The 27685-nt window shown below is 46.7% G+C and overlaps 1 protein-coding gene across 5 annotated transcripts in view; it reads right to left on the bottom strand.

The window, feature by feature from the left end:
• The window catches only part of Schip1 (schwannomin interacting protein 1), a 152242-nt gene that overhangs the window by 104172 nt on the left and 20385 nt on the right, over positions 1-27685 (bottom strand). The window contains exons 1-2 of one of the 5 annotated variants that reach the window (XM_050147518.1): positions 23208-23347; positions 21439-22122 (exon numbers count right to left, since the gene is read on the bottom strand). In XM_050147518.1, the coding sequence (XP_050003475.1) occupies positions 21439-22104 (666 nt within the window). In that variant the 5' untranslated portion in view covers positions 22105-22122; positions 23208-23347. Of the gene's footprint in view, positions 1-21438; positions 22123-22323; positions 22491-22628; positions 22780-23065; positions 23348-27685 lie in introns of those variants that run through there. The other 4 variants (XM_050147519.1, XM_050147521.1, XM_050147522.1 and 1 more) reach the window with 4 other exon arrangements.

Raw genomic sequence — 27685 nt, 5'->3', positions numbered from 1 at the left:
AAATGCTCGACAGCCATCACTTCATCAGCTACCTACCTGCACGCCTTCCTGCTTCCCGCAAACAACTTCAAACCATCACCCTCAATTCAAAACGGACTGAGCACGTTAATCCCTTCAGACCTCGGAGGCTTGAGTCTTAGAGCACATGCCAAAACACAGTCCGCAAAACAGGGAAGAAGAGCTGGAAAGCGGTTTTTAACTAAGATTTAAAACGAGATCTAGCCTGTGCTATTACCTGGTGTCACCCCCAATAAGCGTGAGGAGGCTGCTGTCTGGCTCCAGGGCAGGATAATAACCCTTTCCCTATGGGAAGACCATCTGCATCAAGGGCCTGCCTGGGCTGAAATCACAGAGGACATGTGCTTCCTCAATGAGCAAACTCTGCCCCGTCTGAATGATGCTACTAACACTACTAACAGAGCAGGCCGAATCTCCATGTGCCAATCACTCCCAGCAAGTCACTGCTGTCACCACATCAATGTCATGATGGTGCACAGTGGAGAAAGGCGAGGGTGGGTGGGCAGATGCCCCGGGGTAGCTGAGTCCTGTGGTCTGTGGAGGCATTCATGGATCATGTCCAGTTTACGACAGCTTCAGTATTTCTTGCATCTTGGGTGGTTACTTCCCGCCTGCAGCATGAAGGGCACTGGGCCAGGCGGGCTTGGAGGCCGATCGAAGATTCAAAGTTCCATGATTTGGTTAACGTCATCTATTTAAGTGATCGCAGGCCTACAGTTGTCACAATCTTGAGTTAGATGTCAAAAGACTATCTGCTGCTTGGCAGGGGTGGTGTACGCTTTTAATCCCAGAACTCGAGGCAGCGACAGGTGGATCTCTGTGAGTTCGAGGCCAGCCTGGTCTACAGCGTGAGTTCCAGGACAGGCTCTAAAACTACACAGAGAAACCCTGTCTTGAAAACAAATCCTCTCAACAAGAAAGAAAGAAAGAAAGAAAGAAAGAAAGAAAGAAAGAAAGAAAGAAAGAAAGAAAGAAAGAAAAAAAGAAAGAAAGAAAGAAAGATCTACTGTTATCAGTACGGTTTCTATCTTGTAACTAAAGCCAGTTGTGCTGATATTAAAGTACAGAATGGATAGGAGCTGAGGAGAAGGAAGGGCTCCCTGGAGAGAAGCCACAGCCACATTTCCTTCAGGATGCAGGCCGGTCCCATGACAGACAGCTCAGGGGACTGACTCACAGCCGGAACTCTGAACCTATAGTCCAAGGAGCTCTCCTGCTAGCCCTTGGCAGAGCTGGAGGAGGAACAGCTGAGGTAGAAGCTCCCAGAGCGTGAGTCAGCCACTTGTAATGGCTCACTAACCAGAAGCACACACCACACAAAGGAAAGAGGTCACCACCACCCCCCCAAAGGAAACTGCAGAGCTTTGGGAAGGGAACTCCCTCTGGTCTTCACAGTCAGCATCCTCTCCAGGAGGGCGAGCTGAAGATTAGGTCTTAGGCGCCGACGCTTTCCGCTGATGAATTGAAAAAAAGCACAGAAACCGAAGCAGTCATTCAAAAACAGTTTGAAACAGTTTGGTTGGGGAAACAGTTCTGCTGAAAGAAATGTTGGGTTTGTGATATCATAATCTACAATACATCAAACATAATTAGGAAAAGAATTTTTGCAAGCCCCAGGGAAGAATTCACTGATCCTGTCGGCCAAAAACAACGAGTGAGTAAACAGGAAACCCATTTTTATGAGACTACACTGAGTCACCAGGACAATCTTCTACTGGTGACACGCTACACCTTGCACCCATTCAGGGTTTAACTTTAAAAACTCTGATCATCGGGCCAGTCAACAAATGTTGAACGTGCCAATTTGCCAATTTCTCCTCCTCTTTCCGTGTCTGTGGGGGTCCCAACCTTCTTTCTATGCCATCTCCAGTCTGTGAAACCTCCCCGACGTGGGCCTTATCCCTAATTCAGGCCTCTGAGCCACAGGCCACTTCCGCCTGTCACTCACCCCCTGTCACTCTTTACCCCGTTCTGACTCAGTTTTGAAGACTACACTCGCACATGGTTCTCTGGTTGCAGAGCCAAAGAACAGCGAGAGCTTGCGGCTGGCTGTCCACAGCCCATTTAGAAAATGCACTGCGGGCAGGCATGAGGGGTGCCTCTGTGCTTAGGGACTCTTTCTGACACCCCTCACTCTGCACCGGGCGAGAGGGGCTCACCACCTGTCCTGCTCAAGGGTTTCTCTGTCTTTCTTCCTAGATGTTGTGTTTTTTTTTTTTTTTTTGCCAAGTCCTCCAGAGTTGCCCAGGTTTTTCTCAATGCTTTGGGATCAAACTATCCTTCCACCTCCACCTCCAAGCTCGCATCTGATGCACGGCTTTGTTTTTCTGCCCCTTTCTCCACACTGGCCTTCTCCACAGAGGCAGCTGCAGGGCTCCCTGCCAGAGGAGCTTAGGGAAAACAGCTGGCTGGAAGAAAGACCAGAAGCCCCATCTTCCAAATGCAGTTACAAAGCAAATGCTATCCGGTAGTGTTAACTTGTACTTACATAAAGACTTCGGGCGTTACATCGGCTGTTCATTAATTTTGCCATACAGTTTTAATATAATTTCAAAATGTTTAAAGTCACTACAAATCCAAAGAAAATCTGTAATTTAGGCCATGGTATCTACCATTGCTCACTTCTTGGTTGTGACAGATGTCCTATGGTTACTTAAGAGGTAACATTAGAAGAAGCAAGCAAGCAATACTCAAAACTTTCTGAACAAGCTTTGCTACTTTTCTATAACTTCACAATCATTCCAGAATGAGTTTTGAAAGAAATTTGATATTAATGTTTCCTATTTTTTTTTGAAAACAAGAAAAGAATAACTCAAACTTGTCTACTTTGTTGACTGTATTGACTCTACTTAAAGCCAGAAGTGCTAAGGAGAAAAGATCCAAATGGTTTGTTTTCAATAAATCCTTCTCCACATTAAGAAGGAAAACTGCATTAAATAAAATCTCAGTACCATTCAGCAATGCTGACGTTTCCCTAGATTGTGGAATGGATTTTAATAAGTTTTGTGGTTAAAGACTATAATTTTGTCAAAGCCAATAAATAAACAGTAGAAGGTAAGGGATGGTAGAGTCCTTGTCCAGCTAGAACAAAGCCCTGAGTTCAATCCCTAGCACCATACAAACGAGGGATGGCCACCCGTGGCTTCCCAAAGAAGAAAGAAGGGGGAGGAAGGAGGAAGAAAGAGGGGAAAGGCTGAAGCAGGAGACTCCCAAATTCAAGTCCTTCCTGGACTACTGAGTACAAGGGCTGTAGGAACGACTTACTGAGACCCTGTGCCAAAATAAACAGTGAGGGCTGGGAGAGAACTCGGTGGCAGAGCAGCGGGCTGGCATGTGTGAGGAGGTCCTGAGCTCAACCTCCCATAACCCCCTCCAACATAAAAGAGACATTTTTTTCAGCGCTCACCACCGCCGACCCTTGGAGTGAAATGGCCTCAGGTAACCTTCCAACAGATATCAGAACATCAGAACGGGACTACGATTGCTTAGCCCGCGATGTGTTCTTTTACCTCTCGTCTTTTTGTTATTCATAATAATGAAAGATTGAACACAGATGCACCTTCCTGATCTAAACAGCAAATCACTGTGGGAAGTGCTCTGAAGAGGAAAGAAACCAGATGCCCCAACACCTAAAGGACATAGAGTGAGACGGGCCGTACTTCCTGTTGCTTTCAACATTTCTAACTCTTGTCACCCCTGAAAAGAGAGAAGGAAACCAAAACTTCCTTCATTAAATCAGAACAGCTTCGCGCATGGGTTCTCTTTGAAATCTCCATGCCTAGAAGCTCTAGGAGACTTCTCCATAAAATGCCCCTCTTGCCCCAGCACACCCCACTTCAGGTACAGCATGTCACCTGCTTGGGCTTCAGTTTTCTCAGCTGTAACCTCAGGCAGCTGAAGTGTGTGTGGGAGAAACAGGCAGCCCTGAAGTCATAGTCTGACCTGCAGTCAGTAGTTAAGATGCACGGATAGATGTGTATTTATGGTTCCTTTCTAGTATTTCATAGTCAAGGTGTTTATTTTATTAATACATGGGGGGGCACATGTCTGGCAGAGCATGTGTGGAAGTCAAGAGACAACTTGTTTTGTTTCCTTTTACCACGTGGGTTCTGGAAACCCAAGCCAGGTGGTAAGGCTTGGCCACGGGCTCTTTATCCTTGGATTTGTTTCGTTGGTAGTTTAGGTATTTCTTATAAAAATCTGGGTTGGGCTTCTCCTGATGTGTCAGAATGCCAAGACTACACCATAGTGTGTAATTAAGTAGCCAGCAAGGAAGAACAGCCTCCCCTTCTTCTTAGGAACACATCCTGCTTAGGAACACAGCCTGCAGCCTACCATGGTCTGCTCACATGGAAGATGGCGTCCATGGGGTTCTTTACATGTCTGGAAGCCTTTGAATGGATCACTCTTGCATGGGGTACTTGTCTGGAAGCCTTTGAATGGACCACTCTTGTATGGGGTACTTGTCTGGAAGCCTTTGAATGGACCACTCTTACATGGGGTACTTGTCTGGAAGCGTTAAAATGGACCACTCTTGCTCTGAGTGTGATTGCTTCCAAAAGACATGACTCAATGCAGCTTCAAGCACAGAGGAACTTCTGGAGAGGTTTTATTCACGTCCTAGCACAAACAGTACCATACATCTGTCTTCTTAAGGATTTCTGTATGCCACACCAGAAAAGGGAATCTAAAAATTAAATCGCTATATTCCATAGTAAATCATGATTTTTTTCCCCCTTACCGTGTCTTTCTTACTCATTCCTTCCAGAACAAGGTCTTATTTTAAGGGCTATTTTGGTCAGACTATGGAACCTCTGCAGGCTGGATAAAAACACAGATCACCGGTTACATAATCTAAGTGTTCAAAAATAAAATCCCAAGGGTCCGCTGCTCCTTTGCTCCTTATGGAACCAATTGAGGAGCTGAACCAGAGTGGACATGAGCACATAAAATGAAGCTACCCATAATAAGTGGGCAGACCAGATCAGAATAAGCCAAAAATTGGTAAGATTGCATAAGGGCAAAAAAAAATCTGCAATTTTCATAAGTGGGATAATACTTAGCTACTGGGGCCACAAAAAAAAAAAAAACACAGAGAGCTAAATTGATCTTGAAGCTATTTATGAACCTGTTATTTCTAGCAAAAGGGAGGTTAGCCTTAAGGTCTACGGCACGGTGGCAGGCTCCCAGAGGTTCAGACCCTTACTCTGGATATAACTGAACATTGCACTCTCTTTGGGTGAGAGAGAGGAGCAAGAGATATTGCAGTGCTGAGCTTGACATTAAAATCACCAACATTCCATAACACAGATGCTTTCCTGACATCGTTTTTAATTTTGTTGCTGTTTTATTTTTTTTAAATAACCTAACTTCAAATCTAAATTTATACTGCTGCCAGGGATTTTAGGAATTGTCAATAAATTACCTCATTCCTTTTCAACTTTTTTAGAAAACTAAGCTCTTTCCATTTGTGGCAAAAGAAGAAAGAAACAGATTCAAGTCGCCTCGGGTTGGGTTCTGTAACAACATAATATTTTGCTGTTGTTGTTCCCTGTAACCCAACTTGTTAGCTGGCAGATTCTGGTCGTAAGAGCTGACCAGGGAGAAGGGTGGCCTTTCTTCCCATCCTGTAGCAGAACATGAGGAGACCCCGCAAAGGGTACTAGCCACCAGGGGTGCCCCACGGGAGGCAAATCATTTCCTCGGGGACTTTGGATTGGTTCTCAGCACAGAGAGGTAGCTTGCCAAGGGGCGGAAGGAACAAACAGGAAGGTGGAAGACCACAGCGGAAGGATGCTTGTGGAGGAAGAATAGACACTCTTGTACAGGAAGAGGCCTGGCTGCTAGGCCATAGCAATAGATGATACCAAGTTTTTGTCCTTTGCCACGTATCTCAAAACCCAGCATCATCCACCTATACTGCATCCTTTGCCTATGTGCCAAAAAAAGCCTAACCCGCACACTTTATTTTTTTCTTTTATATTCACACGTATGGTTGTTTTGTCTGCATCTGTGCACCACATACATGCAGTGCCCAAGGCAGAGAGAAGAGAAGCATGGGATCCCCTGGAATTAGAGTACGGACTGTTGTTAGCCTCTATCTGGATGCTGGGAATCAAACCCAGGTCCTCTGAGAGAGCAAACTGTACTCTTAACCACTAAGCCACCACTCATCCCAACACAAAGCTTCTTGATAAAAAATATTTTTGTAATATTTATGAAACAAGAACAAAACAAAACAAGAACAACAAAAGCCAATCACACAAAGAGCTAAGACATTTCTATACCTTGGAGCTTTGAGGGATCAAACACCTCTCTTCTGACACAAGAAATCAAGACCTCTGAACTGGTAATTTTGCAGAAGTCAGCTGTTAACTAATGTCATTGAAGACACAAAGAAACAGAAGAAAATACTAGAAAAACAAAAAGACCTTCCATGCTCACTGATTGGCAGAATGGGCATTGTGAAAATGGCTGTCACACTGAAAACAGCGTGCAGATCCAACACGATCTCCACCAAAACCCCACCGAATTAGAGAAAACAGTCCTAAAGTTCACGTGGAAACACAAAAGACCCCAATAGCAAAAGCAGTCCTAAGCAAACAGAACAATGCTGGGCGTATCACATATGTTTGTTTGCTGCTGTACCAGTCACAGTAGCTGAGAAGTGGAAATCGTCTAGGTGTCCATCAATACATGATAGATCAAGTGCTGTACAAACCACATGATGGAATCTCATTCAGCCATAAAGCACAAGGGAACCACAACATTCGCAGGGCAATGGATGGAAGTATGATGAACCACATAAGGAAGTCAGAGGGACAAATGCCAAGACCTCTCAGTGTGTGTGTGTGTGTGTGTGTGTAGGAAGCTAAACCATGAAGTCCTCTCATATTGTGTGTATGTGTGTGTGTATGTGTAGGAAGCTAAGCCATGAGCCCACTCAGAGTTAGTGTGTGTGTGTGTGTGTGTGTGTGTATGTGTAGGAAGCTAAGCCATGAAGCCCTCTCAGAGTTAGTGTGTGTGTGTGTGTGTGTGTGTATAGGAAGCTAAGCCATGAAGCCCTCTCAGAGTTAGTGTGTGTGCGCATGTGTGCACGCACATGTATGTAGGAAGCTGAGCCGTGAAACTAGAAAAGAGAACATGAGAATGGAAGACCTTAAACAGAGGAGGAAAGAAGAAGGCTGATGGAGTCCCTGTGACAGGGAGGCAGAAAGGGAGCAGTGGGGAGAGACAAGGACTCTTTCCCTTTGAGGGAAAGGAGGGTGGTGAAGGACAAAGCTGTGTGAAGACTTCATAAAGAAACACATTACTTTAGATGCTTACTTTTAAACTAATGAAGAACAAAGCCACATAAAAATGAAACAAGTTAAGGATATAAAGGATGAGAAGATTGAAGTTACGCTTAAACCCTGAAAGTATGACTGTTTTAGAGTTGAAATATGTTCGAGAAATCTTTGTAGTAGTACAAAGCAAACTAATTAAAAGTTAAAAAAAAATCCATTGGAAAATGGAGTAACATCATACAGGAAGCAAAACCCACACATGCCTCCCTCTCCTTATGCCCGTTTTTCTATTCCTTGCTCTCACCCATATTCTAAGCCAAGTGTTCTGATTTAGACTATTTCATGGCCCTCACAAATCACAAATACTTTTTGTTACTGCATGAGCAAATCTTACTTCTAAATGATTACCAGTAGACCAGAGACCAATTGACATATGACAAGCTCTTGAGTCCTGTCATCTAGTCATTTGGAGTCCGATACACGGAAGGCAGCCTGAGCAAGTGTGTTAGCATTCACTAACCAGAACAGACCAGCAAGGCTGGCTGACGCTTCTTTCGTAACTCTACGAAACACTGCTCACTGCTTATTCATAGATAAAGTCTTTGAGAACAATTCTATCCTTTTCTTTCTTCAAATAACTGCCTGGTTACCTACTAGACCAAAAATCAAAGTCAACATAGATGTGTGTTGTCTTTGAGAACATGAAAAACAGACAACAAATACTGATTGCATTTCCAAGACACAGGGTAAAGAGGACCTTTCAGTGGTAAGTATGTAGAAAGGGCCCATTACTATCTTATGTCAGTTTTCTTAAATTAATTTATTTGTTTAGTTTATGTGCACTGGTGTCTTGCCTTCATGTGTGTCTGTGTAAGGCTGTCGGATGCCCTGGAACTGGAGTTGCAGACAGTTGTGAGCTACCATGTGGGTTCCAGAAATTGAACCCAGATCCTTTGGAAGAGAAGCCAGTGCTGTTAACCTCTGAGCCATCTCTCCAGCCCCTAGTTACTTCTGTTACAGTGACGGACCTACTACAGAATAGAATAATTTAATGCCTTTCAGAAGAATAGAACTCAAGCTTCATGGTAGCTTCCTGGTCCGCACTGGTGTCTCCACTGCCAACCTTCACAATGGGCATTTCTAACCGTTCACGTCTCAGCTTTCCTGGATTCCTGGCCTGATGTCACACAAAGGCTAGGAAATGGAGGAAGGGCCTCTGACCTTGGGTCTCTCAGTGCTGCAGCCCCCTTGGCCCCTCCCCTCTGCAGGGATGCTACTCAGGGGCAGCCCTCCTGGCCTGTTTTAACTCAGGGCCTTTTGCTGCAGGTCCCCAGCACTCCCCAAATTCCCTCAGTTCTCAGCCAGCCTGCAGCCTCTGCTGAATCCCTTTGAAAGGGAATTGGGACTTGCCTTGAATTTAGGAAAGTGACCTTAAACTTATGCAATCCTTATGCCTCAAACTCCCAACTGATGGGATTTCAGGTCGCAAGCCACACTAGGTTTGCAAATACTTTTTTTTTTTCTAATATAAAACCCTTTCTTGTTTGTGTACTTTCGTTTGTTTTATGTTTTTGTTCATAACAAAATAGCCACTTAAAACATTTAAATCATATGAAGTTGAGTACCATTCTTTCGAGGCCTATGAAGACTTTTGCTAAGATTTTGATGGTCATTGAACTGAATCTGTAGATTGCTTTTGGCAAGATTGCCATTTTTACTGTGTTAATTCTACCTACCCAAGAGCATGGAAGATCTCTCCACTTTCTGGTATCTTCAGTTTTTTTCTTCAAAGATTTAAAGTTCTTGTCATACAAGTCTTCCACTGTTTGGTTAGAGTTACTCCAAGGTATTTTATGCTATTTGTGGTTATTGTGAAGGGTGATGTTTCTCTGATTTCTTCCTCAGCCCATTTATCATCTGTGTAAAGAAGGCTACTGATTATTTTGAGTTAATCTTGTATACTGTTACATTACTGAAAGTGTTTATAAGTTGTAGGAGTTCCCTAGCAGAATTTTTGGGGTTGCTTATGTAAACTATCATACTATCAGCAAACAGTGAGAGTTTGACTTCTTCTTTTCTGATTTGTATCCTCTTGATCTCCTACTGGTATCCTATTGCTCTAGCTAAGACCTCAAGAACTATATTAAATAGATATGGTGTCTTGTTCCTGATTTCAGTGGGATCACTGTGAGTTTCTCTCCATTTAGTTTGATGTTGGCTGTTGGCTTGCTGAATATTGCCTGTTTAGGTATGTTCCTTGTATCCTTGCTCTCTCTAAGACCTTTATCATGAAGGAATGCTGTATTTTGTCAAAGCCTGTTTCAGCATCTGATGAGATGATAATGTAGCTCTTACTTTTCAATTTGTTTATATGGTGGATTATATTGATAGATTTCCATGTGTTGAACCATCCCTGTATCTCTGAAGTGAAGCCGACTTGATCACAGTGGATGATGGTTCTGATGTGTTCTTGGATTCGATTTGCCAGCATTTTATTGAATATTTTTGCATCAGTATTCATGAGTGAGATTGGTCTCTAAATCTCTTTCTTAGTAATGTCTTTATGTGGTTTGGGTATCAGCCTCATAAAAAGAGTTTGGCAATGTTCCTTCTGTTTCTATTGTGTGGAACAATTTGAGCCAAGATAGCCAAAACAATCCTGTACAATAAAGGAACTTCTGGAAGCATCGTAATCCCTGACTTCAAACTCTACTACAGAGCTACAGTACTGAAAAAAGTCTGGTATTGGCATAAAAACAGACAGGAGGACCAATGGAACCAAATCAAAGACCCGGATATTAATCCACATACCTACGAACACTTGATTTTTGACAAAGAAGCAAAAAAATATAAAAATCGAAAAAAAAAACCAATTTTAACAAATGGTGCTGGAACAACTGGATACCAACATGTAGAAGAATGAAAATAGATCCATATCTATCCTCATACACAAAACTCTAGTCCAAATGAATCAAATATCTCAACATAAAATCAACCACACTAAACCTCATAGAAAAATACTGGGAAGTACAATTGAACGCATTGGCACAGGAGACCACTTCCTAAATATAACCCCAGCAGCACAGACTGAGAGAAAAATTAATAAATGAGACCTCCTGAAACTGAAAAGCTTCTGTAAAGCAAAGGACATGGTCAACGAGACAAAATGACAGCCTACATCAGACAGATCTCTACAATATACAAAGAGCTTAAGAAATTGGTCATCAAAAGAACAACAACAACAACAACAAAATGAAGTATAGACCTAAAAAAAAATGGAGTATAGACTTAAACAGAGAAACTCTCAACAGAGGAATCTAAAATGGCTGAAAGGCACTTAAGGAAATGCTCAACATCCTTAGTTATCAGAGAAATGCAAATCAAAACAACACTGAGATTCCATCTTACATCTGTAAGAATGAACAAGATCAAAAACACCCATGACAACTTATGCTGGAGAGGATGTGGGGTAAAGGGACCACTCCTGCACTGCTGGTGGGAATGCAAGCTGGTGTAGCCCCTTTGGATGTTAGTGTGGAGATTTCTCAGAAAATTAGTAAGTAACCTTTCTCAGGACCCAGCAATACCACTTTAAGGTATATATCCAAAGGATGCTCAATCATGTCACAAGGGCATGTGCTCAATTATGTTCATAGCAGCTTTGTTTGTCATAGCCAGAGCCTGGAAACAACCTAAATGTCCCTTGACCAAAGAATGGATAAGGAAAATGCGGTACATTAACACCATGGAGTACTACACAGCAGAAAAAAAAATGACATCTTGAATTTTGCAGGCAAATGGATAGATCTTGTGATGTGGGAGTGATTTCTTATTAATAAAGAAACTGCCTAGGCCCATTTGATAGGCCAACCCTTAGGTAGGCGGAGAAAACAGAACAGGATGCTGGGAAAAAGAAGCTGAGTCGAGGAGTCGCCATGATTCTCCCGCTCCAGACAGACGCAGGTTAAGATCCTCCCTGGTAAGCCAGCTCGTGGGCTACACAGAATATTAGAAATGGGTTAGAACAATATGTAAGAGCTAGCCAATAAAAGGCTGGAACTTATGGGCCAGGCAGTGATTAAAAAAATACAGTTTCCGTGTAATTATTTCGGGGCATAAGCTAGCCATGCGGGCAGCCGGGTGCCGGGGACGCAGCCCTGCCGCCGCTCCTATTTCAACAATCTTGAAAATATCATATTGAGTGAGGTAACCCAGACCCAGAAAGACAAACATCATATGTACTCACTCGTAAGTGGCTTTTAGACATAAAGCAAAGAAAACCAGCCTACAAATCACAATCCCAGAGAACCTAGACAACAATGAAGACCCTAAGAGAGACATACCTGGATCTAAACTACATGGGAAGTAGAAAAAGACAAGATCTCCTGAGTAAATTGGGAGGGTGGGGATCATGGGAGTGGGTAGAAGGGGTAGGGGAGGAAGGGAGGAGAACAAAGAAAAATGTATAGCTCAATAAAAGCAATAAAAAATTAAAAAAAAACTAAATCAGTGGATCTCAATCTGTGGGTCACGACCCCTTTGGAAGGGGGTTGCATATCAGATATTTTCATTACAGTTCATAACAGTAGTAGTTACAGTTACAACGTAGCAATGAAATAATTTTATGGTTGAGGTCACCACAATATGGGGACCTGTATTAAAGGGTTGTAGCATTAGGAAGATTGAGAACCTCTGATCTAGCTGGAACAAACCGGCTCCATTCACAGAACAAGCCACAGAGATCACTCTAGGGCTCTCAGCCTTAGAGTATCTGGAGGATGGTCAGGGCTGGACTAGGCTGTGGTGAACATAGTCCATTTCTACCTTCAGAGAGGGAGAGGGTTGCTGAGGGGGCCTCTCCCTCGAAAATCTTACTTTCCTATTGAGAAGGCTCAAATTTACAACTGGCCCTTGAATCACCCCAGAAGTCAGGTCTCCAACAGACTTGCAGTAGCCAAGAGTCAAGAATGTCCCAGGCCTAGGGGCTCCAGAATCATAGTCCTGAGGCCCAACAGCTGCTGAAGCATCTCTTAATTTACCCAGTACTAAATTTCATAATTCAGCAAGTGAAATCACACAAGTCCTCAGGGCCCAAGGCCCAGGAGTACAAACTTCTATTTTAATATGCAAATGCAATAGCACATGATTTGAGCAAAGTTTTACGGAATAATAACGGAATTATGGCTATTAGCATTAATAAGAGAGTTCATGATATCTTTCAGCTTTGAGAAAATTAAAGAAGTGAGACACAAGTATGGTACCAAATACACTAAACCAACTAGATAGCCAGGGAGCACCAGACATCTGCTCTCCGGGGAATTCTCGGACCCCTGCTCTGTGTGTTTACAAAAGTGGAAGAGTGGGGTGGGGTGGACTAGAACGCCTGTGTAGATAAGAGACACACCTGTAGGAAGATAACAGCCAACCACAACCACAGATAGAAGACAACAGTGGCTAGGTTGTCACTGAAAGCTGGGGACCAGAGGCAGAGCCTAAGGAGGTCTGATCTGAGCGTTGTCAGTCACAAGGCTTCAGCCAAGTTCCTGGACCTGACTGGAGCCTAAGTTGGCCTCTAAGTTTAAGGATGGCCTTTGACTCTGGCCCTCCCTTTTACCTCTTAAAGTGGGAACCCTGAATTTGTCCAATTTGGGGATTTAGCATGGAATCAAATATGAAAGCGAAAACCTGGAAGCCCGTTATAGCTCGGGTAGTAGTGAATGGTGCGTATGTGGCACACAAGTCCAGGGAGAGAGGGGCTGCTGGGAGCTCATCTGCCCAGGCAGAGGAGAATCGGATTTCAAAGAGCCCTGTTGGAGGCTGGTGTGAACCTGTGGACTTGCCACTGAGTAAGCAAATGCCTCCAGGACTGAGGCTTCCCAAGCATGTCCAGTAAGGAATCCCAGGTGAGATCTGCAGTTAGATGAGTTATGGAGGGCGGAGCCAGGCAGGGGCAGTGATGGTATGCCAGTGGTGAGCTGCTAAGCTCAATCAGATGGCTATGATAGCATACATCTGCATCCGGATTTCAGACAAACATTTTCCTTCGGAGGTTTTAAAGACTGTTACACACGAACCTATTAATCCAGTTACGACAGTTCAAAGGGCCCTTCTGCAACATACACACACACACATATGCACACATGCACACACACACTGTACACATACTGGGAGAGTTGATAAATTTTTTTTGTTTTGTTTTGTTTTTCGAGACAGGGTTTCTCTGTGGCTTTGGAGCCTGTCCTGGAACTAGCTCTGTAGACCAGGCTGGTCTCAAACTCACAGAGATCCGCCTGCCTCTGCCTCCCGAGTGCTGGGATTAAAGACGTGCGCCACCATCGCCCGGCTATATTTTTATTTTTAAATAATTGTTCACCTATTATATTAATAGCATGCACTGTGGTTAATATAAAAACTCGCAACTGGACAAAGTGCATAGCGTCATGGAGGGTGTGCAGCCACACGTGGGACACCTGGATTCCACCCCCTCCAAAGGCTCAGGGATCACAGAGAAAGAGGGGCCAGAAAGATGGTAAAAGTCAGAGGCTGGGAAGGGCCGGAGGGAGACAGTGTCCTTTGGACGTGACTAGCGTGCTACACTCGTGAGCTCACAGCAGCTCTCGTGGCCTCCACACGACCACAGTGCACAGAATGAAACCAGTGAGAATTCTAGGAGGGAACTCAGGAGCCACATACCTAACTGAGGACTCTGGGCAGGTAAGGGCTGCTGAGGAAGGGAGGACCAGTTTTCTTTAAGGGTGAGACCCACCCTAGTAGGTGGAGCAGTAGATGCTCCAAATTACACTCAATGGTTATATATAAATGAATGAATGAATAAATAAATAAGTGGTTATATATAAATAAATGAATGAATAGATAAATAAATATATAAATCACAAAACTAGGGTGCATGTGAATACGATCAAAATACATTGTACGAAATTCTCAAAGAACTAATAAAATTATTTTATTAAAAAAGTTACTCACTTTGGGTGTTCCTTAAATCTATTTCTTTTTTTTTAAATATTTATTTATTATGTATACAATATTCTGTCTCTGTATATGCCTGCAGGCCAGAAGAGGGCACCAGACCTCATTACAGATGGTTGTGAGCCACCATGTGGTTGCTGGGAATTGAACTCAGGACCTTTGGAAGAACAGGCAATGCTCTTAACCACTGAGCCATCTCTCCAGCTCCCTTAAATCTATTTCTTTACTTCACTGTTAGGTATTGAACCCAGAGCCTCGAGCACAATTAGACAAGGACCCTACAACTAATGCTAGATATCCAACTCAAGGCCTTGAGCAGGGCCCTACAACAGCGCTGAGCTTCAGTTCTGGCAAGATGATATGTTTAAAGCCAAATCATTTTTCTTCGAAGTCTTAAAAAAAACATTTTTTTTTCCAAGCTGTGTGTGGCACCACGCACCTTTGATGTTAGCACTCCGGAGGCAGAGGCAGGAGCATCTCCAAGTTTGAGGTCAGTTTGATCTAAACAGTGAGTTCTAGGACAACCAGGACTGTATATATATGAGTAGATACGTACATAGAGTTTATACGTATACACATATTTTTTTTGTTACTATTGCTATGTGTGGGTATGTGTGTATATGATGTGTATGTTGTATGCACTGTGTGGGTCATGGGTTCTCTCCTTCCAGGAAATCAAATTCAGATCATCAGGCTTGGCGGCAAGCACCCTTTTCACTGGGCCACCAGCTCCTTGAAGTATTAGTTTATGCCGACACAGAGATCAGCCTCTGCGCTCTTAAGAATTAGCACACATTAGCCAAGCAGGCAAAGAAAGTTTGACTGTGGTACTAGATATTTCAGGGTACATTGTTTAGCTATAGGATACAATTAGCCCTCATAATTTCTGATACCAGAATGAAAAAACAAACCAACCTTTACCACCGCTGTTACATAGTGTGTTCTCTGATAGAAACGATACTTGTAAGTTTCCAATGTTATTAAGCTTCAGACTGCATGATCAGCTAACTTTACATCTAAACCTTCCTATATTCTGTAGGACTAATAAGGGATTTTAATTCAGCCTACAAAACAGGAATTCATGCAGTTTAACCACAGCCCAAGTAAGTAAGAGAAGAACTACTCAGCCATTCAGTGACTTCGGTAGCACTGTGCAGAATAACTAGGGTATAATTCTTACAGAACAATACGTTGACTATAACTGGTAATTAGCACTATTCTAGGGAGAGATGTAGGTAATTTAAAGTTTGCTATTAGCTAATAGTATAAACAAATAAAAAGACAAATTATTTCTAAGTACTTTAGAAGTAACCTCATCAGAGAGTTCACTTTCAATTAATGTGACAATTAACATAATTCTTAATTTCTCATTAAATGAGGAAAATACACCTGACAAGGGCACGAAAATATAATCAAACTGCACTTTAAAAGGACGGGTCACCAGTCGTGGTGGCGTGCGCCTTCAATCCAAGAACTCTGGCAGGTAGATCTCTGCGAGTTCAAGGCCAGCCTGGTCTACAGGGTGAGTTCCGGGACAGCCAGGGATACTCAGAGAAACCCTGTCTCCAGAAACAAACAAACAAAAAACAAAATAAACAAACAAAAGGTGAGGTCTCAACTGGACCTAATTTAAAACTGACACCTCTCTTCTTTGGAATAATAACGGAGTGAGTTAGTTAGATGTGATGGATGATGTCTTTGCTACCAGTAAACTGAACAGAGATGTCCTGGGAAATCCAAGAATTCGAATGACATACGCACTGCTAGGAAGGGGAGCCAAAGCTCTAGCCAGTGGTCTAAGAGTCATAACAGTGCCTCGAGGAGATGGCTCTGTAGGTAAGAGCACTTGCCACCAAGCCTGAAGACCTGACTTCAACCTCTGGTACCATACGGTGGTACATACACGCCCAGACATGTGCATGTGTACACAGAAAGAGAGAGGGAGACAGAGGGGGGGAGAGAGGGAGAGAGAATAAATAAAGAAATCAATAGATAACCAAAATGCAAAATATTTTAGAGTCAAGGCAGTTGCCTTCTAAAAGGGTACTGCCTTGGAAGGCGGCTTCTCAAGAAGTTGAACACAGGCCTACCGTATGGTCCAGTCTTACTCTCGCATTTGTATCCAGAGGAACGCAGGTTCACATAAAGATTTATGGGCAACTGGCCATAGAAAATTTACATACAACAGCTAAAACCTGGAACCAATCCAAGTGCCCATCACCGGATGACTAAAGGAGCAGGTATATCTGAAAATGTAAGTCAACTTATAGTACAAAAATCAAGCCAAGGAGCCGGGCGATGGTGGCACACGCCTTTAATCCTAGCACTCGGGAGGCAGAGGCAGGCGGATCTCTGTGAGTTCGAGACCAGCCTGGTCTACAACAGCTAGTTCCAGGACAGGCTCCAAAGCCACAGTGAAACCCTGTCTCGAAAAAAACAAAAACAAAAAAACAAAAACAAAACAAAAAAAAATCAAGCCAAGTTTTACCAAGGGAGAAGACGGGGGAATACAAAGGGACACAAAGCAACTCTTGGGGGTGTTGGACTCAATGCCTTCATTTTGATGATGGTTTCACAGCTGTGTCAAAAGTCATGCAAGTACTATAGAGAACATCACATTACATTGTAAATACATGTAATTGATTTTATCCATGGGTCAGGCTGCTATGTGTATGGGGCAAGGGTGATGGGTGTGTGAATGAGTATGGGCACACGTGATGGTGTGGAGGAAGCAGTCAAAGGATAACCTCAGTGTCGGTCTTCACTTCCAGCCTTGTTTGAGACCGCCTCTCTCTTGTTTGCTGCTGTGTGTTCCATGCTAGTTGGCCTACACTGGCCTATATCCCACCGTTCTCCTGGCTCTGCCTCCTATCCCACTGTGGGAATGCCGAGATTACATGCAGGGACTACCTATATGGTTTTACTGAGCCAAATGCCCAGCCTAACATATCTGTTTTTAGAGAATATACAAGATGATGGTGGGGGTGAGGAGATGGGGGAGGGGCAGCAAAGCTGCTAGAGACAGGCTACACATGAAAGGTCACATACACCAAAGGATGAACATCTTCATGACAAAACTCTGAAGAAAGCAAATGAAAGTATTTTCCATTCGGAAAGGAAGACACTAAGGCGGTGGGTCCTTCTACTATCTTACTTAGTAAAGGGTCTAGAAAGTTCCCTGAATAAGGAAATCAGTGGGCAGTACTAAAGTCCAGAGACAGATGCAAGAGGAGGCCTGCATGCCTAGTGCATGGAGAAGGCTGCCAGGAGAGGGAAGGTTAAGTTTCTGCTTCCCTCAGGACTGTCTGCAACAGTTCTCCAGAAGAAAAACAGGCAGGGGGATAAAAAATTTAAGATGAACACCAACTTCCAGAATCAAGGCTCAACCACCAATGTCCAGAAATATCTTTAGCCTGCATCTGGCCTTCTGTTCAAGTTCATCAAGAACTAGTTCATTCTGGAGGGAAGACAGGTTCTCCAGCAGGTCCAGTGCAGCTAGGGACAGCGCTGTCACGGTAGGCATGATTGCCAGGTGGGCCTCGTGGGGCTCCTCACATACAAGGTGAGCCACTGGAGGAGGTATGGCTGCAGGATACTTGAAACTTGCTGCTGGGGCTGGACCACCAGAGACGATGGAGATCTGTGAAGGAGTCTCCATCTAAGAAGCTAGTAGGAGTTGGTCATCAGCCTGTTTCCATCAGAGTGACTCGGGGCTTCTCCAGTTATGACCCCAGAGGCTCTATGGCAGCCTGGCTCACAGTCCTCCATCAGCATCAAGGGGGGGGGGGACGAATGTCCTGGACTTTACAAATAAAGGTCAGTTTGGGGTCTTACATTCCAGATGGACATGTTTTGTATTAAACCTGGCCCTAACTCTTCCTCGTGTCAGGGAACTCTAAAACTAAAATACAAGCCTCTTGTGCGACCTCAGTCTTCCTTTGACGCGGAAGGAAGCAGAAGAAACATGAGACCAGGAGAGGGGACCCGTGGATTCCATTACTATGTAGTTTGGCAAAGAGCCCAACACTGTGTCAGAAAACCAAACCAAACCCCGCCTGTGAGAGGAGACTTGAAAGTAGAGGGCTTGGTTATTCTCAGCGTACTGTTACTGCTGAGGAAATACAAGCAAGGTCTCGTCACCAAGAATTTCTTTAAGCTATTTCAGGGAGGGGAGACACTCCATCCTTGCAATTTCGAAGGATTTTAAGTAAAGGGGGTGAGGGGAGTGTTGCTCCTGTGTGGGAAGGAAAGATTAAAAAGAAAGAAAAAAACTTTAACAGGTTTCTCATTGGAACCTCAGGCACTCAGGGCTTCAACTGTAAGGTGAGGGCTTTGGTTAAGATCTGGGATTTATGGTTGCTATAAATACTTTTTTCGGGGCCGGGCAGTGGTGGCGCATGCCTTTAATCCCAGCACTTGGGAGGCAGAGGCAGGCGGATCTCTGTGAGTTCGAGGACAGCCTGGTCTATAAGAGCGAGTTCCAGGACAGGCTTCAAAGCTACAGAGAAACCCTGTCTTGAAAAACCTAAATAAATAAATACATACATACATACTTCACTGGCTAGATGAGAACCTCAAACATCCCAGGCATCATGGCACAGCAGGTGCACACCTGTAATCACCAGGGAACCAGACCCAAGAGCAACAAGAGATCAAGGCCAGTTTCTGTTACTCAAGGAGCCTCGTGCAGCAAGTCTGGGCTACTTAACAGCCTAATTCAAAAATCCAGAGGACCTGGGTTCAGTCCCCAGCACCCACATGATGGCTGTGGTCGTTTGAATGAGATGCCCCCCCCCCCATAAATCTAGGGCATTTGAATAGTTGCTTCCCAGATGGTACCACCTGTTTAGAGAGGATCAGGAGGTGTAGCCTTGGCCAAAGTAAGTGTGTCACTGGAAAAGACTTCAAAAGACTCCTACATTGCCTCCTGCTTAGAGATACGTCATTAGATCGTCTCCTTCAAGGTAGGCCTTCTACACCAATTACTTGCTGTTCTTAGGTTCCGACACTCATGGTTGCTGACTCCAGGCACTGCCAAACAGGCTATAAGTGGTGTTTTAAAAACTCTTATAACAGGGACCCACAGTAACAACTTTAGCTAATAACACAGTGAACACACAAGTCACAGAGACCACCGAGCTTTCTGTGGTTGTGTATATCTGCATACAACGCTTCTAAGCATTAAGGTGATTTCACAGGTAACTTAGTTTGAGAGTGCCATTCTAAGCAAACATGCAGTAATAACTTTATTCAACCACAAGCCAAAACCAGACTGTGAGATGGCTCGGCGGGTTGAGGCATCACCAAGCCTTATGTCCACCACTTAATCCTCAGGGTGCACATGGAGAGAGAACAGACTCCCAAAGGTTTTCCTCTGACCTTTGCAAGTGAACTGTGGCACACATATATGTATGTATATATGGAGATATATAAAATATAGATAATGTATAATACATAAAATATATGGGGGAACGTCTTTAAAAATAAGAACAAAAATGAGTTAACTTCTAAAATTACCAAGAGCCTACATTTTTTAGGAGAGCCGGGGGCCTGGGCATCTGAGAAATTAGGAGGAAGAAACTCCAAACCGTTGATGAGGTGAGAGGACAGCTGAGGTCTTAAAGGTGGCCCAGTAACGAAGCCACAATAACAAGAGAATGTGCGAGCCCTGGGATGAGAACCTGTCAGGGAAGCCTTCAAATGTCACGTTCCTAGAGGGCAGACAGTCTTCCGTACCTCCCTCACCAGAATCTCAGCCCAGTTACAGCTGTGTAACAGCTTATCCGCACTCCCTGAGAGTGTATCGGGGAAAGGATGTTTTTTATTGCCAGCACTGTCTGTAATGGAAAGATTCCACGTCTGTTACTGAGACGTGGTGAACGTATAAAGAGCCGCGATTATTAATTTAATAGGTAATCTCTCGAGGGACACTAACCGAGGGGCTCTGTCAACCAAGGGCCCAGACTGACAGAGGCTGTGCCAATTGCTCTGTGAAACCCCTGCTACCACCCTCACCCCTGAAGTCAAAAGTGCATGCACCCAATTTCCAGAAGCCCCCGGAGACTCCGAGTAGCCAGATTATACCTGCGAGGCAAGCATTCGCCCTCACTGCCACACAGCTGCCACACACACAGAAAGCAGCTCCTTGAAACTGTGCCCTTCAGCCCTGTTTAGGGCTATCACTAATGATTTCAAATTACAACTGTTGCTTTATCTCAAACAGTGATAAAAGGGGGAACTACATTCGTGATGTTCTCCTTTTGAGTCATTTACGTGCTCTCCTCTCAGGGGCAAAGAAAAAAAAAGATATTGAGACAAGTACAAACCTGCCTGAGCTTATTATAGATGCAGCCCTCCTTCTCTCCCTCCTTCCTCTCCACGCCGGCACCCCTCCCTGTCTGGCTTTTCCTGAATTGAGGCAGTAGCCTCCGGTAAGGAACTCTAAGTGGTTCTTTTATCAAAACAAGAAGGGATTCGCCAACAGGGAGTGAGTCGGGCAACAGAGGCAACGACCCCCTCTCTCATTCTGGCAGTTCAATTCACCCTGTTCCTCCAGGTCAGCAATCGCTCAGGTTTCATGGAAGAAAGTCAGGAGGGCCTATAATCCATCCGAATCCAGGAGCCGGGATGGAACACACCCGGTTGCCAGATCTGAGGTGTGGGCAGGCGAGTGCGTGCATGTGCACAGGCGTGCACAGGCATAGCCTGGCTAAGGGCGAGACGTGAGTGGCAACGCAGGAAGACCCACCAGGATGGACAAAGCCACAACTATTACAGTGTGAAACAGCCCCCGCAGGGACTTTTCTTCGGCGAGGAAATCTCCCTAGATTTATTTTCAGGCAAGTGACTCACAACCTAGTCTCCATAAGTAGTTCCATCAAAAATGAGTCGCGGGTTCCTCTAGCCCGACTTTCCGCTGCCCTCTGGCTGCCCCTCCCTTTTCTCCGCCCATCCTGTAAACCCAGACAGCTCACAGACAGCAAGCCTACCCCAGGGGAACAGGAGGCAGGCTCTCCGGCCCAGCCCCCACCCTTGGGAAAGGATGAATGGGGCCACCACCGGCGGGAGCGCGGAGAAGGGGCGTGTGGGCTGCGCGCGAGGTGATACGCGGGTGTGCGCGCGTGGGCACGCACCCGGGTCAACTTACAGAGGTGGAGTTGGTCCTCGCCTGACCCTGGTTTCGCACCTCCTGCTCCCGGAACTGCAGCCCGGCCAGATGCTTCTCCAACGCCTCCCAGTCCATCGGGGGCACCGGGGGCTCTTCTGGGACGCACGTCCCGCCGTCCGGAGGCTGAACGCAGAGCCCCCCAGTTGCCCGGTCTCGGCCTCCGCGCCGGCTCCCGGGAGGCTGGGTCTTCTGGATGGCTCGGCGGGGAGCCCGGGAGGCGCTCGGCCGGCCGGCCACAACCACGTTGCCATTGTGCCTGAGGTCTTGGGGGTCGTGAGGATGGAGGTTGCCGTTAGGCATCGGGGACGGCATGGTGGTGGTGGCGCTCTTGCTCCCGCCTCCGCTGCTGCAGATCCTGGCGCTCACGTCCCCGGGCTCCCGGGCCGGACAGCGGTCATCCCGATACCCTCGATCGTCCTCCTCTTCCTCCTCCTCCCCGTCCTCCTCCGGAGCCCACTCATCAATCACCTTCTTCTGGTAGACCGGGAAGGGCTCTTCATAGTCCTCCAGAGCAGACACCAAGTCCAGGCTGCCCCCCGGCGACGATGAGGATTTGCACTCGGAGCAAGGGGTCACTTTGGTGGAGTTGGACTGTGAGCTGGCGCGGCTGCTGCTGCTGCTGCCGGCGTCACTGCCTAGATCCATCCCATCCTCTCGGTAATCCTGGGGGGAGGAGGCAGAGAGAGAGAGTGAGTGGCCCGGTCGAGCCTGCTCCGGCCGCCTGCTGCCCGCCCCGACCTCCCCGCGCGCGGCTCCCGCTTGCCGCGAGGTGCGAGTGCCCTAAGAGGCCTGGGCGGGAGCCAGCAGCAGCCTGAGCTGCCCCCATCCCTCCCCACACAAGTTGACTTCCTCCGGGTAACTAACCCGCAAATTAGCAAAGGGGTGCGCAGCCACGGGCGCGCACTTTTCACCCTCATAGCCCAGGGGCGCGCGCGGACTTGGTGTTAACCATTTTGCGCCAGGAGCGCCCCAGCACTCCGCCCCAAGGATTCTCCCAGACACTTTCCCACTAAATTCTGACTCCCCGGGGGCGGGACCCGAGAAGAGGGAGGTAGAAACTGATTTCGCACCTCGCCGGGGCACTGGGACCACCCCCCACCTAGCCCCGCCCCGCCCCGCCCCCTCCCGGCACCGGCTGGCAGCCCCGCGCCGGGCGAGCTCAGCTTTACTTTCTAAGGCACCGCAGTAGTCGCAGGGCGCATCCCGCCTGCGCGCCTCCTCGGCCGGTCCCTCTCGGGAAGGATGGGCACGGGGGGCGCTCTCGGCCCACGCACGGAGAGATGGCACCCCTCAGCTACCACCAAAGGTGTGCGGGGCCGGGGTGCAGCGATAGTCGCTGCAGGCGCCGCCGCCCTGGGGGAGGGAGGACGCGCCCTCCCGGCGGCGGCGGCTGAGCCGGTCCCGCCACGGAGCATGCCCAGAGGCGGCGGGGTGCGGCGCAGTCCGCTCGCCCGGTTTTCCCCGCCGGAGGCTGGAGCTAGAGGCCCGCAAGGAGAGCTCGGAAAGGCCGGAGGGAGGCGGACGGAGACTGCCGGGCGCTAGGCTTGCAGACCTCGCCGAGTGTGAGGGCCGCGCCCTGGGGAGCGTGCTGTGTGCCCGAACGCACCTCAAGGCCTCTTCGCTGGGTTCTTTACCCAGCCGAAACGTCCAGGAGGGCCGCGCGGGTCCGATGCCTCCCAGTCCACGCGGAAGTCCCCAAGTGACCCTGGAAAGGCCCTCCTGTCACCCTCACAAGCAAAAACACAAACCGTTTGGGAGCTCAAGTGACCGGTGCCCAGCGATCAAGCCCATCATTTCCTTTCCACCTTCCTCCCCCTTGCTGCTTCCTCTCCCTTCACCGCCCCTGGTATCCACTTCCAAGTTCAGGCAGTGGGTGGAACCTGTTGCTTTCGCTCACGTTTCCTTCCCCTTCCCAGCGACACTAAGGATGACCTCAGCGAGGTGTGTCTGTGGCTACAGGAGCGGGAGCGTGGGGGGGGGGGCTGTTATCTGCCCTGGGGGTCGGGAAGTGGGGTGGAGATCTGTCCTGAAGGTGGGGGCCAAACATCCCTTCCGACCTAAGGGATCCAGAGGACCGACAAGGAGAAAGAAGGGCGGTCTTGAGTGGTGGTGCCCCCCCCGCACATTGGCTGGCTTTGCTTCCTTGATTTTTTTTTTCCCCCTTCAAGAAATTGAATCAAAGAAAATCTATAGGGAATTTTTCAGAACCACACACGGGATACCTGAATTTGCCAACCCTTCTCTTTAGGAAGAGGGCTGATGTGAAAATATTTGCTTGGAAAACGTAGGTGGACTGCAGAATATACCTTTTAAGGATTAAAAATCTCCTCTGAACAGCCTTGCCCTGTAAGAAGTGAATTAGAAAATTCCCTCCTCAGCAGAGCGGCGGGAAGAAGGCTTAACTCTACAACGGAATGGAGAAGACCAGTTTCCCTGAACTTCCAGATTTAGGCCTGTAACTAATTTATTCCAGCAGGGCTAGTTTCGACCAAACCCCCACCCTTGCTTGGCACCTTCCAAATAGAGGAGCAAAAGAATGCTTGAAATTCTTTGGTTGGGAGTGGCTGCCACCCTGCCCGCCAAGGACTTGGTGCTGAGACCCTTTGTCTCAGAGATTTCCTCTCGGCAGGTAAGCCCCTGGCCAGGAAATGTAAGCAAACCTTTTAACTTGTCTGGAAGCAGCGATCGTGTGAATAACAGGAAAAGAGGCCTTCTCATCTGGCCAGTCAAGAGGGACTGGCTATGACTTAAAATACAGTTCACGCTGGGCAGTGGTGGCGCTCGCCTTTAATCCCAGCACCCAGGCAGAGGCAGGCACGTTTCTGTGAGTTTGAGGCTAGCCTGGACTACAAGAGCTAGTTCCAGGACAGGCTCCAAAGCTACAGAGAAACCCTGTCTGGAAAAACAAAATACAATTCACATTAACAACAGCCTGCATGGTGCCCCAAATATAGTTTGCTGTGAGGTTGCGGTGGAGTGCTGGCTGCCGCTGAGGAGTATGGAGGAGGTTCCGTATTCTGTGACGGACGCGGGCGCAGGTGAAGATCACGTGACATGACAGAGCTGCGTTCAGAAAAGCTACCTAGAGGGCCGGAGAAACGGCTCAGTGAGTCAAGTGCTTTCTGTAAAAGCCAGGATCTGGGTGCTGTCTGTAACCCCAGCATTCTGGGGTTGGCTGGGGGTGGAGACATGCAGATCCCTGATATTGAGAATCAGGCTACCCCAAACTGCAAGCCCCAGGCTCAGAGAGAGAGACCCTGTCTCAAAATAACCCACTAACTAAAATAAACACATAGGGTGTCAACCTCTGGCCTCACACATCCCTACACAGGCAGGTACGCCTTGCGTGTACATGAGTACACACATGCAGACACCACACACGTACGCATCATCCGTGGCAGATGCAAGTGGACAAATATTGATCACTTGGGGTGACAGGCGCATTAGAGTGACAGTCCAGGTTTTAAACCTCAGGAGCCACCCACCCACCCACCCACACAGCTGGCGCACTTACTCCCCGACTGCTCAGATGGTCTGCGATCAGGAAATGTAAAATAAAACCTAAATGAAATATTTGGCAAGGTAACTGCACTGCCAAGAATGCTTGGCATGTCAAAGCCAACAACTCTAAACATCTGGGAATTCTCTGTACTTTCATATTATTTTTCAGACCAGATAATCTGGATCAGATGGGAAGTACCCAGTTTCCTTTTCCTCCAGTTGACACGGAAGGTGCTTGGCCAACCCAGTTACCATTCTGTTTCCAGCCTGCCGCCTCCTGCCAAGAACCCTCCCGCTCTGGAACAGGAAGGCCTGCCAACTTCAAGGCTGCGGTAGTTAGCAGCTAGGTCCAGCAGGATGGAGAACTGATTTGCAAGGTAGTTGAAAAGTCTTGTCTTCCTCTTTAGGGAGCTCTTCCCAGACGTCAGAGATGTAGATCAAGAGAGAGAGCTCTACTTCCAGAACCTTCCCCACCAATGCAATGTTATCAGGTCTGCAAATGAAGAGTCAGTTTCTCAGCACACCCATTGCCCTCACCCCAAGGATGCAGCCGAGAGTAGCCTTCCTAGCTGGGCCTGGTGGCGCACGCCTTTAATCCCAGCAGAGATCGGGCGGCAGGAGGAGCGGAGAGCGCTGTGAGTTCAAGGACAGCCTGGTCTATAGAGTGAGTTCCAGGATGAGCTCCCAAGCTACACAGAGGAACCCCGTCTTGAAAAGCAAAAAAAGAGTAACCTTTCTAAGATCCCTCTCTGACTATCAAAACTCAACAACGGAACCGAATCTGCTTCATCGTCGCTTCCAACTTCTTTTGACAATTTTTATTCAGGGTGAGTCTAAACCAGCATGTCACTTCCTGGATGGTTTGACTGATTGTTCCTGTTCACCTGGATCAGAGGACGTTCTCCTGAGCCCAGGGCGTTCACTGCAGGGTGGCACACACGGTCAATGTTGCTGTTTAATAACTTCGCTTCTCTAGCCTCACAATAAGAATCACATATAATGTTAAAACTCAGGTCACAGATCTGTATAAAAACAAGTGTAAATTTCATGAACTCTTACTTGGTGAAAACCCTATTCGAGGATGCTGGAAGTGTAGCCCAGTGGTTAGAAGGCTGATCTAGCGTCCCAGATGCCCTGAGTTCGATCCCCAAGAACACCTGAAATGGGGTGGTGAGGACAGAGACTCAGGCTCAGGTGGAAGCTGGGGAGTTTCAGGTCTTTAGGATCATCCCTGACCTCAACCACTCCAGTTCCAAATTTTAGGCCTAGTCTCAACAATCTTGTTCTAGTTATATCTTTGTACTGTGGTATAGTGGCTTTAAGATCCTTAAGTGGAAGGAGGTCCCAGTGTGGCCAAGAAAATACTCTGAACCCCATGGACAGGCTGTGAAAAGAATAAGAGCTTAATAGATATTTGTTGTTGGAGTTATTGTTAACACTTTCTAACTTATTTGATCCTCAAAGTTTCTATGAGGAAACTATTTTCCCACTCATTTGCTCATGAAGAGATGAAGGACAGTGAATTGTTATTTTATTTTATTTTTTATTTTGGTTTTTCAAGACAGGATTTCTCTGTACCTTTGGAACCTGTCCTGGAACTAGCTCTTGTACACCAGGCTGGCCTCTAACTCACAGAGATCCACCTGCCTCTGCCTCCTGAGTGCTGGGATAAACGCATGTACCACCGCCACCCGGCTAAGGGCAGTGGTTTGTAATTTGCCCAGTGTCACAGATTGGCTGAGCCAGAACTTGACACTGGGTTGTTTGGGTTTAGAATTCTTATTCCCTAATCTACAAACTCAGTAGCTCTTGGTCCCACGTGGATCAATTTATTAGGGGAAAAAAAAATCTCAGAAAGGGTTGCCTTGTAGCAACCTCAGTCTAGTTCTTGACCTCCTACTTGGAAAGGCTTAGAGGGCAGTGTTTGTGTCTGTGTCTAAGGCAGTTGGCAGGCGCAGTTCTTGGCCTCTGCTAAACTCAGCAATATCCAGCAAATTAGTAGACTGAGTTGTAAAGGAGGAGTATAGGGCTGGAGGGATGGCTCAGGGGTTAAGAGTATTTTCCGGTCTTGCAGAAACCCTGGATTCCCTTTCCAGCATCCACATGATTGCTCACAGGCTCTTTAACTCCAGACACCCACTCTGTCCCCCAAGAGCATGGCATGCCCAAGGTACACACACATACATGCAGGCAAAACACTCGTACGAATAAATAAAAAAAATGTTTTTAAGGAAGAGTGTAGACACTTCAGAAAAGGAAATACCATGTTGCTGTTGGCTATGTGTGTGAAATTCCTCCCTTCTCCTAAACAAATTCTTTAAGGAGGAAGCCACCCAAGGTCAGCTTAAGGTACTCATTTGTCAGGGATGAGAAACTGGATTCATACCCCAGCAGTGGAACTGGAATGGTCATGCCCCTCAGAATTAGTCCTGTTTCCAGGATTTTAATTTGTGGGGGTCAGCATCTGAGCAAGGATATGATTGACAGGAGTCGTAAGAGAGGAAAAGAACTGTTTGTAAGACCTCCATGCTGATTCTGAAATGATTAGCCCTGACGCGGAAGCTTCTTTACGTTGTGGCGTGAGTAGCGCTGACGAGGTGGCTCGCAAAGGGTCTGTGTCTCATCTTTACTGCGCGAATTCCATGCTGCGAGTCACACACAGGACGCAGATGTTCCTCTGTTTCATCACCTGTGTGTCGCTGTGGGGACAGTAAACAGCCCTGTA

This window comes from Alexandromys fortis, unplaced genomic scaffold (genome assembly GCF_014885135.2).
Source record: "Alexandromys fortis isolate MF-2015 unplaced genomic scaffold, M_Fortis_MF-2015_v1.1 scaffold_53, whole genome shotgun sequence".
Lineage (NCBI taxonomy): Eukaryota > Metazoa > Chordata > Mammalia > Rodentia > Cricetidae > Alexandromys > Alexandromys fortis.
The sequence above is the reverse complement of the archived record's forward strand: the minus strand, read 5'-3'. Positions and strand labels throughout refer to the sequence as shown.